This window comes from Tympanuchus pallidicinctus, unplaced genomic scaffold (assembly GCF_026119805.1).
Source record: "Tympanuchus pallidicinctus isolate F22 unplaced genomic scaffold, pur_lepc_1.0 scaffold10, whole genome shotgun sequence".
In the NCBI taxonomy this organism is placed as follows: domain Eukaryota; kingdom Metazoa; phylum Chordata; class Aves; order Galliformes; family Phasianidae; genus Tympanuchus; species Tympanuchus pallidicinctus.
The window spans coordinates 12,836,151-12,850,350 of NW_026294619.1; the positions used below are offsets into that span (position 1 = coordinate 12,836,151).

The 14,200-nt window shown below is 38.1% G+C and overlaps 1 protein-coding gene across 7 annotated transcripts in view; it reads right to left on the reverse strand.

Annotated features, from left to right (window-relative positions):
- The window catches only part of POU2F1 (POU class 2 homeobox 1), a 109,680-nt gene that overhangs the window by 12,836 nt on the left and 82,644 nt on the right, over window positions 1-14,200 (reverse strand). For 6 of the 7 annotated variants that reach the window (XM_052703164.1, XM_052703150.1, XM_052703143.1 and 3 more), the window contains 3 exons: window positions 13,484-13,610; window positions 4,069-4,163; window positions 1,592-1,765 (listed from right to left, as the gene is read on the reverse strand). In XM_052703164.1, coding sequence (XP_052559124.1) covers window positions 1,592-1,765; window positions 4,069-4,163; window positions 13,484-13,610 — 396 coding nt within the window. The remainder of the gene's footprint in view (window positions 1-1,591; window positions 1,766-4,068; window positions 4,164-13,483; window positions 13,611-14,200) is intronic. The other variant, XM_052703131.1, reaches the window with a different exon arrangement.

Consider the following 14,200-nt stretch of genomic DNA (forward strand, 5'->3'; position numbering starts at 1 on the left):
TTTTATCCTCTGAAAGGCAGTCTGCTTATCCAACTACAGGAAACTGAAGTAATAGGGATCTCTAGTTATCCAATTACACAAGTAAACAAAACTCATTAGAATTGCCTAAATACATACATACACACTTAATGTAGGACAGGAATGATCAAATGCAATGTTATTGCTTGTTCTGTTTGCTATCTTTAAGCTAAAAAGCAAATACTAAAATGCAAGCTTGAATAGCTGTGATCGTTTGTCCTGACCACAAAAATTCATAACAGGGTCAAAAAAGAAGGGTTAATCCACAGCTTAAAAAGTCTTAGCTGAGCCTTTATAATCATTTCACAGTAGGACAGACTATACGTAATAGCTAAAGATCTACATAAACCTCCTCAATCAGGCTGTAGGGAAGCTATTGTGTTTGACTCTATTCTGTTCTGCTTTATTCCAGTTTTTATGTGTGTCTATTACTATTACCTTTCTGTACCTCCCTCTAGTGGAAAGAAGGAAGACAAGAAGCCACACATGCCAGCAAAATGCACTTAATTTTACTAGGAACATTCTGTTCTTCAGTTATAATTAAGACGCTGCCAGGAACTTTCATTATGAACCCTGATTTTTCAAACATTTAAAACTCTGCCAGAAAAATAAATCTGACTTCAGCACATACTTTCAGCTAGAATAGGTTTCCTTATTCCAAGGGTGGACAAATCAAATATTCTGGACTGACTGCTCTGAAGTCAGACTTTTAAATACCTACTTGGATTTTTGTTTGCTATTTCTTCTGGCAAAACACTTCTGTGCTTAACATAGGCTCCTGACAGAATGAATTGTTTACCTGGACAGGTATTTTAATTCTGTAGTAAAATATTTCATTTTTATATTGATACAAAAGAGCTCTTGCATCCAAGTGGTATTTCCCTTCAACAGAATAATGAATCGTATTGTACTTCTAATTGTATTCCTCATTCAACCATTTTCACTACATTCAAGATTACTTTTCTTCAGCTCTTTGCTATTTCTGAGCTTTTAAACAACAACAACAAAAAAAAATAAACCACAATTCCAGTTCATCTCTGCAAGGAGAGAACTTCAAAGGTGACAGTCCTTTCAGGTTTTGTTTAGGAACCTTAGCAGAAGCATTAAATACAGAAATCATTGATGTTTAATAGCAAAATACACTTGAGAGATAAAAACCCTTTGACAACCAAAGCAACTCCACAGTTGTGACATACTTTTTTTTTTAAACATACAGAGCAGTTAATTGTGCTGTAGGATTTTTTTGGAACTTTGTTCTTCTGAAGGCAGCTTTAAAGTGCTTTGTCCCATTCATTTTAAATCCTACAGAATGGATAGTGCACATGCAATGACATCTGGAGCTGGTAAATGCATGTACCTGCTGGGAAAATGGCTATGCTTTAAAACCAACAGGGATGTAAGATGGATGTATGGCTTTTTCTGTTATTTCTTAGAAATCCCCTACATAAAGGCCAGAGCATAACCCTATTTAAGAAGGTACTCCTAAGAAAAGGTGGAATTGTAGTCCCCCTCCAGACTTGAAAGATGAGACCTCAGATTCCACACTGGTAGGCACTAAGGTACGCAGTCTCACCTGAGTGAATCCAAGTTTGATCCGTCTTTGTTTGAAAGTCTTGGCAAACTGCTCAAGCTCCTCAAGGTCACTGGGCTCCTCCAAGCTGGGAGTGTCTATTCGCTTTGGTGTTGACTGGCTCTGTGGAAGTGGCTGAATGGGGGTCGCTGCTATTGTGCGTGTTGGGGTTGCTGGCTATTGGGATAGAGGGCAAGGAAAACATGAAAATCAGACTTAAAAGAATTACCAGCAAAAAATAACCTTAGAAAAAGTACGAGAGGTTTCTGCGAGAAAGATCCATGAATTTGACATTTCCATCAATCTGAAAGTTCTTTAAATTTATCTACATTCTTCTCAAGAACAAGCAAACACAACTCAGAAAACTGTATCAATATGACAGTCTTTTAAAGGCTCTGACAGAACCCATTAAAGAAACCTACGAGATGTTCAGTGCAGCAGATAACAAACAACTGTAATTTGCTACAGAAGCCGCTCACAGAAGGGCTGAACACTCCTACTTGATATAGTTCTATTGGCTATAGACAGCTAGGTATTCATGCCATTTTAATCACTTAAAAACTGAATTTACTACTTGTATGAAGTCGCAGATTGTCATCAGCCCAAAAGTATGAACTCTCCTGTATAATCTTGGAACAGTGAGCACCTAAAGGGGCAGCACACGTAGCAAGTTTCCTCTAATGCCACCTCTCATGAGTGACCCAACAATTTGAGTAAAGAAAAAAATACATCGCTCTCTAACCCTTCTGTTTATACTTCCAACAATAAGGGTGACAGCACTGATGATATAAGAAACTAAGTAAAGGCAACCTGCAAAAATATTAATTCCTTTTACATCTTATTTTACTTCTGCATAAAAAGCAAATCTTCCAGAAAGTCAGCACAAGGCTCACTCTTCCTGAATATCAACAAACAAGATCCAGCAGTAAGAATTTGTTTTAAAAAAAAAAAAAAAAAAGAGAAAAAGCATAATCTCAACAGGTGAACAAAATACATTAAAATATGATATTGCACAGTTCAGATTTTACGTGCTGCAGAAACACTGAAAACATGTTTTGGGTACAAACCTCTAACTTCTGACATGCAATAGATAACCTGAGATACACAGACAAATCTTTTACTTAAATTATATTCTGTTCAGCTGATTAGCTTTTACATCCTACATCCAACTCTGAAACAACAGGCTCCTTCAGCACAATTCATTCTCAAGTCTATGCAACACCACAGCAGCTTGCAAAGATCCAGAAATGGCTGTTCTAAAATAAATACTCCATACATAGCTGAGTCTTTACATAATAATTGTTTTTTTCCTGGCTTAGTGCAGCAGTATCGTGCAATGCATAGCAGATGGTAGAGGAAGGTCAGTATCGATAATTGCATTACTTGAGAAATAATACGACCATGTATGATCTTTCTAGGACTGCAGATGTATGTGCCCCAGTATTTTTAAATTGATGCTAAACACAGTGAATAATTACTTCACTGTTTTTATTGACTTCATCTCCTTTATATAATTTACTTTGTCTTAGTGGCTGTGATACTTTTTTAAAAATCCAAGTACAATCTTTAGTGGAGTCATGCTGCTAACCTCTATAGTTTACACTATGGAGGTGAGACCAATTTCATTTTCTGCATGGTGCACGAAGAGTATTATAGGTGGTATAATAGAAAATGTAGTTTTCTAAGACTCTGATAGACACGGGCACCTTATTACAGACTAAACATTTCTTACATGTAACCAAGGCAGGAAAATACTGTATGATGTTACATACTATTTTAGAAACAGCATGCAATCATGTAACTAAACTGCATAGTAAAACACAGAGAGAAGCAGAATTAAATTTGCAGGCACGTGCAATCTTAGAATTGGTTTTCTTACTGTCTGAGAGCTTAATCATAGAGCTTTAATATTTTAACATATATCTATCAGAATACTTTAACGCATTTCTGACAATATCTTCTCTTCCATAGAAGGTAACTAGTAAGACTGGCAGTGACTTGACAATAATAGTGAAACAACTCAGCTAGAATAGTGACAGATTACCACTGCAATCTCTAAAAAAGATAGTAGTCTGTAATCCTCTTTTTGAACAGCCCACACCTTGCTCGTCCGAATTTCACAAAAGTATAAAGTTTCCAAGAAAACTCTACAAGAAATCAAATGCTCCTCCAGTCCCATTAAATCAAAATGCTAAACATGAAAACTTTCAGCTAAAAATAAAAACAAAGTCCATGGGAAAAAAAAAAATAAATATATATATATATATATATAGCACATTCAAGTGGAAAGTTACAAAACTGAAGTTACAGGTTATTCTGTTCTACACTGAATTTATCCAGAAAGACAAATTCAATACTATCACCATATTTATACCTGTAGTAGAGCTGTATTTGCTACTGTAACTAAGATACAAAGGGCTTATTCTCTTGCAATGATTCAAATCCCTCAGAAACTCACGAACTCTAGAAATAAGGCTGACCTGCGAGGCAAGGGTGATGCTTGGCTGAGACTGCAGGAGGTTGGCTTGGCTTTGCTGAGGTAGTTGCGTTAAGAGATTCTGCGCTTGCAGGAGACCTGGAAAGAGAAAATGGTAGTTTGGGGTTACCTACAGAACAATGACTACAACATGGAACGAGGTGAAACACAGTTCTTGCCAAATAATCAACGTTACAAGAAATCCGAGATGCAAGCTGTTATTTTATCCCTGCAGAGATGCCTCCAGACTTTGGAATTTGCAGGCCAAAATCTTGTATTTTTCTGAAGTCAGCACACGCTGACATAAAGGTGAAACAAAGAAGTCTGTGCTACTCTCCTCTGTAAAAACAATTGTAGTGACTGAGGTTCTCCAAGTTTTGTGTGCAGGAAGCATTTATTGCCCCTTTCAGCTTACAGACATCACATGCAAACTTCCTGCAACCAATAGCTGATTGAGAGTCAAGGAGCCATGTAGAAGTAAAAAGGATTGAACACTGATCAAACATATCAAATGGGCTTCTTGACCATTCCTCTTTCTCTGCAAGCTACCCCATGCCAGCTGCCTAACAAGAAGGCAAGTTTCTCTGGCAAACTTATACAAATCACACCAGAAGACAAAACAAGCCCAGGTGACAACCTTCTCTTGGCCAAAATATAGAAGAAATCTTTTGCAAAAATAACAAGAGTCTAAACACTGTTTACATTGAACAAATAGAATAAGCATTACACAGTGTATAGAATAAGCATTACACAGTGTATATGAAGCCTCCCACTATTATGAAATGAAAACATTAAAGAAAAATTGAGACTGATGCAACCAATGTACACAATACTCTGTCACTCAAAAAAATAAATTCTCTTACAGTCTGTATGGCTTATCAAGTATTTCCAGGAATTGAGAAATATCTTTGCATCTATGTAATTTAACCAGAAATTATCTGAAATTTTCTGCATTACTAACTATATTTTCAAAGAGTAACAAACTAGACAAAGATAGATCTACAGTTAATCAGTTCCCTTGATCTTACTGCAAATAATACTACAGATATTCTGCGTAACTCCCAACTATGCCTATGAACTATCCCTATAACAATTTTAGGCTCTGACTAATTAAATCTACATTTAACAAGCATTTTAAATAAAGTTCCTAAAAATCGGGAGTGAATGAGAGGTGACACAGCAACAGCAGACAAATGCTGGTGACCACTCAGAGGACAGAATATCAAGTAGAACACAAAGAAAACTGCACAATTTGAGTCTGTCCATCTGACATAGTGTGTCCAGGCTCATAAGCTGGCAGGGCACACCACTCACAACCAGCTATTTTTTAGTAGAATACAGACAAGGGACACATGAACTAGGACTTGATAACTAGCAAGTGGGAAGCTAAAAGCTTGAGAGGATAATATCATAGGAGACACAAAAATTATCCTGGGACTATCTAGGTAGACAGGAGAAAATGCATCTTTTGTGAGGGATGCTAAACTACAGAAGAATCGTCTTCTGACACTGATTTTAACGTAATAAAATTGTAAGAGAATTTTCCTTACGCTAAATAACAGTACAGCACAGACAGCTTTGCAAATTTGCTTTGTATCACATGATGAATGTTGTGGCTGCAGTTCTGAAAAATCATGGTGAGGGAATGGGCCAGTTTGAGAAATTCCAAGACTGCTAACTGCTAGCACACATACAGTGCTTATTCCAAGGCAAACGTTTGTCTACTTGTAAGATTATTTGAGCTACTTGAATCTAATTACTAATTAGAGAACAATCACCTCTAACTGAAGAACTTTTGATTTCAACTGAGAATTTGAAACAGAAAGGGCCAAAGCATCACAGTGATGCTATAAAGTGGCTGACCAACAGTGAGACAAAAAATGGCATCTAACTGTGATCACATGTGATCTTCAATCTATCTGCTAACACCACAGATCACACGTTATTGACTCACGGTTGTAATCAAGAGTACTTAGGATTATCCTTTTGCTATGCTTTGTCCTGTCAGTTGTGCCTAACCAATCTGGTGGCATTCCATGATGGAGCAATGGCATTGGTGGACAAAGGGAAGATGACAGATGTCATTTGCCTGGACTTGAGCAAGGCCTTTGACGTGCTCCCCCACCACATCCTTATCTCCAAATTGGATGGATGTGGATTTGATGGGTGGACCACTCGAAGGGTAAGAGACTGGCTGAAAGGCCGCAGACAGAGGGTGATGATCAATGGCTCTATGCCCAGGTGGAGGCTGGTAATGAGCAGCATCCCCCAGGAGTCTGTCTTGGGACCAGTGCTCTTTAACATCTTTATCAGTGACATCGATGACGGAATCGAGTGCACCCTCAGCAAGTTTGCTGATGACACCAAGCTGAGTGGTGCGGTTGACATGGTAGAAGGAAGGGGTGACATTCAGAGGGACCTCGACAGGCTGGAAAGATGGGTCCAGGTGAACCTGATAAAGTTCAACACAGCAAAGAGCAAGGTTTTGTTTTTAGGCTAGAGGAATCCCAGGTGTGTACACAGACTAGGAGGAGCAGTCCTTGAAAGCAGCCCTGCAGAGAAGGACCTGGGGTCCTGATGGATGAAAAACTTAACATGAGCCAGCAGTGTGCTCTTGCAGCTCGGAAAGCAAATGGTATCCTGGGCTCCATCAGAAGAGAGGTGGCCAGCAGGGACAGAGGAGCAGACTGTCCCTCTCTACTATGCTCTTGTGAGGCCCCATCTGCAGTACTGCGCCCAGGTCTGGAGCTCCCAGTACAAAAAAGACTGAGAGCTGTTGGAGAGGGTCCAGAGGAGAGACACAAAGATGATCAGAGGGCTGCAGCACCTTCCCTATGAAGACAAGTTGAAGGAGCTGGGCTTGTTCAGCCTGGAGAAAAGAAGGCTGCAGGGTGACCTCATTGCAGCCTTTCAGTACCTAAAGGGAGCATACAGACAGGAGGGGAATCAACTCTTTGAAAGGGTAGATAACAGCAGGACAAGGGGAAATGGTTTTAAGCAGAAGGAAGGAAGATTTAGGTTGGATATCAGGGGAAGCTCTTTACAGAGAGAGTGGTGAGGTGCTGGAACAGCACCAGGGAGGTTGTGGATGCCCTGTCCCTGGAGGTGTTCAAGGCCAGGTTGGATGGGGCCCTGGGCAGCCTGATCTAGTATTAAATAGGGAGGTTGGTGGCCTTGCCTGTGGAGATTCATGATCCTTGAGGTCCCTTCCTACCCAGGCCATTCTGTGATATCAGGTGGCTCTGTAAATGAATGACCTCAAAGAAATCACACAGGATATTTTTCTGGCAGTAACACTTTGCTAAAGAGCACGCACTGACTATGCTTTTCCTCATTTTATTCTTGCTCATATATTCTGAAGTAATTATCACTGAAGGACAGAATAAAATATCCTGAACCTGTTTCACACACATAGTTGTTATTTTACCCTTCTTAAATACTGATGCTAAGTCCCTCAGAAAGAAACTGGAGAAAGAAAAAGTTAGACTTCTGGATGACCAGAGTAATAATTAGGAATCAGAGAAAGCAGCTGAACTGTTTTAGTAAAGTATGCATCTCTCTCATTTACTTTTCAAACAGTTGCCATCTTTTCAGATGAGATGTGTACTTGGCTTTTTTTCCCCAAAAATATTACTCCCCATGCTTTGGTCTAATAAAACTTCAGTGACAGTACAGAGCCCTTAGCATAGCCTTTAAAAACAGTTTAAGTACAAAATGGCACCCTTTAGGCAACTGCAGTGGCATTGGTGTTTCAGACTGGTTTGCTTCTTTGTGAATTGATACTGGTGCCAATGCTGTTTATTGTCTTTATTACTAAAATGTACAGTAGAGCAGAATATACTCTCGGCAAGTTTGTGGACATCAAATAGGAGAGCAGTCAATCGACTATAAGCAGGGGTCCAGGCTAGCTGTACAAATGGAACCTCATGAAGATCAATGGAAGAAAATACAAAGTCCTGGGTATGGGCTACAATAACCCAGTAGAGCAATACAGGCTGTGCACTTACAGTCTAGAGAATAGTTTTGCAGAAAAACACCTGGGGGTGGGCAACAAATCAGCTCTATGCCTTCTGAGCAATCACATCTTAGGTTATATTAATTAGTAAGAGCATAGTCAGTAGGTAGGCCACTGATTCTACCTAAGTAAGACCGTATAAAAAAATGTATGTCCAGCCTGTGCTGGGCTGCCCAATACATCTCCAGTACAAGACACAACGACATCCCAGATTCATACATTCAAGGCCTATCGAAATGGCTAACAAGTCTGACAGTCACACAAAGAATGTGCCAATAGACCTGTTTGCTCAGCTACTGCTGTCTTCAAGTATAGAAATGGACTATTCTTGAGGGTGTGCACAATAGCAAGCAGCAACAGATAGAAGCAAGAACATAGAAAACTCCAACTAGATAAAAAGAGAGTTGTTTTTCTAGGCACTTTTCTGTGTGTGGACTTTTTTCATTATGCTTTTTTAAATTGAGAGAAGTGCCTGAAGAATTTCTAGCCTTGAAGATGTTCAAAAATCAACTAAACCAGCCAGAGACCATTACTGTTAATAGAACAGACGGATAAGAATGCTACAAAATCTCTATACAGTCCCTTTCAACCTATGTGATTTTATTTTATTTTTTAATCCATAAGAAATACTGTACTATCCACATCCTCTGGATACTGATATCTAACCTTGCAGAGAAGGAATCCAGTATAAAGGGTCAGAAATAGGAGTCCAGCAGTTTTACTGCACTAATAATGGAAAATAAATCAATTACATGAAACTGATTGTATGGATAATTGTATGGGTGTACAGAAGGTTACATGCAAGAAAAGTCTGCTGTTTTAGAGGTATCTAATTTTGTTTTAAATATTTGAAGTAAAGGCATCTACAATCACCCACAACTTTTCCTCTAATATCTACAAGGAATGTAAATGACAGCTCAAGCCAAAGAATTCCTGCCAACCAACAGTCCCTAAGGACTGATCTGGGGTTTAGTTGCTATTGTCTAAAACTAAGCAAATATTGAAGTGCAAATTTTTTCAGCATAATCTTTGAAAAGTTGGCTCATCATCATAATACATAATTTATCTCCGAGCTCCCTAAAAGAGTGATTTTTTTCACTGATGAAAAACTTGACTGCTTTTTCTCTGCCAAAGCTGTTCATTTTCTCACAGATGTACCCTGGAAGTTGGCATGTACAAAGCAAAACCATTATATGATCATAATTTGATTAAATGGGGGAAAAAAAAACCCAATGAAAAGAGAAGTATCAGACTACACATTACATACAGTGTTATTTCATCAACTTCACCGATCATTCTAAATACAAAGAAACTCCTCCCGGTCACTTCAGCATACCTCATTTTATCTCCTGATCTTCTCAAGTGGGGACTTAGAGCTGGAATCATACTGGGCATCAACACAGTAGAGAAAGTACTAACCTACAGATTCCTACAAGCACGTTGCACAGATACCAGTCCACCGCATGCTGCTGTACCTTTTGCAGGACCACTTAACTTTTAGGATCAGTTCAAGAATATGGATGCATACATGCTGAAGCTGGTAAACTGCAGTGTTGAAGAAATATCACTTCATTGATCTATGCAAAGGTGCTGGCACCCTACTACTATGAAAATCTACATTTTTACCTACTGATGCTATTTGGATTGCTAGCTCTGAAGTCATGATTTCAAAGCAGGTAGTAAATATTAAGGACTTAATTCATATCTTGGTAATGAATACCTGTAGCCCAGGGGGAGAAAAAAAAAAATCACCCTTTAAAATCACTGCTGTCAAATTATTCCTGATTCCAATTTAAGCTTTTCCCTCTTGTTTGGTGAATGAATGTGAGTTAGTTACATTTTATTCAAGTCCTACAAGCACACTGCAGGTACGCAGACTCAGAAGAGACAAACAGTTGCCTGTTACAAATGTGATGTATCTAAGAAAAAACAGAAGTGATTTTTTTTTTTTTTAAATTCCAAAATACAACTAGAAAGTATCTGAGAACAGGAACGAATTTGGCCTGCTGCCATCATATCAGGTATTTTTACAATAAGAAAAAAAAATCAAAGGAGGTCTTCAATAATAAACAGCAATAACCTGAGAACAGGTAGGCTCGGATTCAATGTTTAAAGCTAAACAGGAACTTTTCTTCCACATTTGCTTTTCTGGAGACTTTCCTTACAAGTATCTCATGTTTCTAAACCAGTTCTCTCTTCTTGACAATGATGCAATCTTTCCTCACGTCTTATCTTGTGTATGCAGGATGAATTTAAATGAAATTCAGCACCATTTCCCCTCTCCATTCAGATTTTTACTAACATAATTTTTATTGGCAGTATCTTCCAAGTAAAAAGGCAAACGGTCATTCAAGTGCAGTATTTTTGAGAAGCAGCTACAATTACAGGAAAGGACACTGAACTGGTGATTCTAGAGGCAAATCTATTACTTCACAGAATACAAGATTCATGAGGTATAAAGAGTATTAGGTACTGCATCCCTGCCTGTAATTGTGACAAAATATGGAGATAATAATTGTTCTAAGTAAGAAATTATTCTAAAGTTCTACATCCACTTAGTCTTCTACTTATCTGCTGAGGCTTAAAGTGGTACCTTTGGGCATGAAGCCATCTATTACAAGCTATGATAAACAAAGCTTTACAATTTTTTTTTAGTGTAAACTGCTGTATAACTAGAAATCATGTGTAAAAGGAAGACAATTGCACTACAGATAGAGCAGCAGACATAAGGGAGAATTTCACATCTGCTACTGTGATTTATGCATTGAAGAAAGCAGAATGACAAACTGCTTTTTTTAATTCATATTTGTTTTTTTAATTCTCTGGAAAACTTTGCAAGTTAGTCCCTTAAGAAGATTTAAGCCACCAAATTCAGTCCCTTCTAAGAACATACAAAAGTTTGCTGATGACTGCGTCGTTCTACCTCCACCATCTCTTCAAGCAGGAGATGCTTTTCTCCACCTAATGTTTACATTTCTTCTATGACCCTGCTTAGTGATGCTATTCACTATTCATCCATTTCCCTCTTATGTATTAAAAATAAAGTAATCTTATGTATTAAATCTTATGTATTAAAAATAAAGTTTCTCATGCACATAAGTACACGACGTGTACAAAACATGCAATGCAGTGTATAAAGTAACAGATTTCTTCCGGAATAGATAATCTATAAACATGAACTTTTATTTTAGTTACTTAGTGGATGCATACATATAGCTGCACACGGTACCTATAAGGCATCCAAAAAAAAGTTTAATGTCTTAAAGAAACATCTGTATTAGTTTCTGTGATTTTTTGTTTGTTTGTTTTACGAAGTCGACTAATGGAGCAATAGGACAAGAACAAAATAGTGAAGTCTGCTCAACAAAAATGATAAAATAAAAATACATATTTTCTCAGTCTTTCTTATAAATGATAACATACTGTTCAAGACTGTCTAACAATAACTATGAAATACTGCAGAATGTCATACCTAGAAAGTTAGATAAGGACTATTATGACATACATCTTGCTTTATCATTGAGTGCTCATGAAGAAAATTAGATCCATTCAAGCATTTCAGTTTGGAAAGCTGTCACACACTAGAGGCTGATGGTCAGAATACAGAATATAAATCTTCCTATATTTTTGAACTACTCAGTTGTCCAGACTGCACATTATCAGTAAAACATGGTGTTTCTACACACAGTGCGTCAGTGATGACAGCAATACGCAGGCCTCAACTGCAGTAAAGAAATCACTTTCAGGGCAGTTCCCTGCAAAATAAACTGCAAACATCTTCTGGTAGCTATTTTACTTCAGAAGATTTAAAACAAAAACCTTCCCTTCAATCCTGTAATACAAAACTCATGTTGAGAGATGAATGAAATATGCTTCTGATAGTTCCACCTCGCTTTGAGAAGCATCTTCAGAAGTATTTTAGAAAACCCAGGAGAAATACTCTGAAAACTGTAGGCAGATTGTAGCAATAATGATTGCTAAATTTTTCAAAACAATTGGTTTTTCTGCTTGTTATTTCCTTAAAGGAGTATTTTAAAGTTTAAACATATCATGAAGATTCTTGAACAAAACTTTGGTGAAGTTTGATGTCTCCTAAAAACTGTATGTTAAGCTTTTAAATTCTGCCTCATTTCAAGAAAGTAGCGTATCACTGAATGCCTCACTTAGCTGTCTTCTACCACTGCTGACATAAAGTCTCCTAAATCTAGTATTGTTAAAAAAAAAGGTTAATTTTTGCTAGTCTTTTATTCAAATGTTAGCGCATTCAGTTTCAGCATAATGAAAAGCCAGTTCTCCAAGTCATAGTACGTAAGAAGAAATGATGCATGCACACACACACAAAAAAACCCAACAACCTAAAAGGAACAGAAGAAAATAAGGTGCAAAGAGCTGCTTTATAGGACTCTTCAGCCATGAAGGATATGCATTCTGAACCTTTGGATTCCAGGGCCTGAACTACTGAAGGTTCATGTAGAAAATAAGGGAAGAAAAGACCATTTGATTGTATCAGCTCTGGAGTCTATTATCCGTGACCAAACACAGCTGCCTGAGGGCATCAACAAAGAGTGCAATCAGTACTGTAATGTACTGCAACATTAGTTCTTAGAGTGAAGATCTTATGCAGTATCTTAATATGGCACTACTTTCTACCATTATCTTGATTTGGCTTTAAAATGCAATCTATAACACATTTCCAGGCTTTCACCTCTTAGGATTCTGCCTATGAATTCTGAAGTGTTGTCTTCCCAGTAGGCATCCTTAGAATCAGAGAATCCATGGAATCATAGAATTCCATAGGCTTGCATCTTGGGTCAGAAGGGATCTCAAGGATCATCTAGCTCCACCTACCTTGCTCCATGCAGGGCTGCCATCCACTAAATCAGGCACTAGGTCAGGTTGCCTAGGGCCCCATCCAAACTGGCCTTGAACACCTCCAAGGACAGGGCATCCACTGCTCCTCTGGGCATCCTGTGCCAATGCCTCACCACTCTCTCAGAGAAAATTTTTCCTGTCATCTGCTCTAAATCTCCCATCTTTTAGTTTAAAACTGTTTCCCCTTGTCTTATCACTATCTACCAGTGTAAAAATTTGATATCACTCCTTCCTTCTTGAGAACCCATCCAGAAATTCATGATGCAGTATTTCCCAAGAGCCTTTGTTACTAAATGTCCCCATAACATGATCTCTGGATTGTTTCTCTTTGAGAAGTCAGCTACACAAACTTTGATGAGGTTGAGATCTAATACCCAAAAAGGGCCAACCTGTTAGATAGGAATCCTAATTGCAATACTGTTACTTTTCCCAGGGAATATCAAGAGATAATGAAGGTGTATAAACCTTCCTGGTTCCACTTTTTCCTCAAAAAAGCTATGTAGGATTTTCTTTTCTGGCAAGGAGCACTTACCCTGCTGCCCCTGCGGTGTTTGTGAGATGATGAACTGTGCTGGCTGCAAGTTGGTTGTTGGATGCACCAACACAAACTGTTGCAGGTTGAGATTCTGTTGCTGAAGCTGCTGCAAGTGCTGCAAATCCTTAAGGAAACAGGGGAAGGGAAAAAAAAAAAAGAAAAAAAAAAAAAAAGAGGAAAAAAAAAGAAAAAGGAAAAAGAGCTGTTGTTACACATTTATGTCAGCCATGATTCCTAATTAAACTATATGTTAAATATAGCAGTCCTGCTACTAAAAACATCTTTTAGACTGGTACTGTGAATTTCACTGCTCTACAAAAAAAAAAAACACAAAACCAACAAAAACTGCTTGCCAAACAACACAGCAAAAAAATTCTAACATTGTTCTGCTTTAATTTAAAAAATATCAGTTCCCCGCCCCCTCAACCAAAGTGTCTAAGTTGCCAAATACTTGTCAGCACTTTCATTTTTCGGATTTATGTTTAATGATGCAACTTCTGCTACAACATTTGTTGTATTTGTTAACAAATCCAGTTTGTTAACAAATTCGCTAGGAGCTACAAGGGCTGCTCTGAAGGTAACGTCTCCTATTTTATTACATTGGTCCACAATGCCAGAGGCAGATGTTGGTGGTATGGCAGTAGAGATTGAACCCTCCCATCAATATCCCATTACATGTTGCCATGTGACAGATAGCAGCAGATGGGCAGTCTG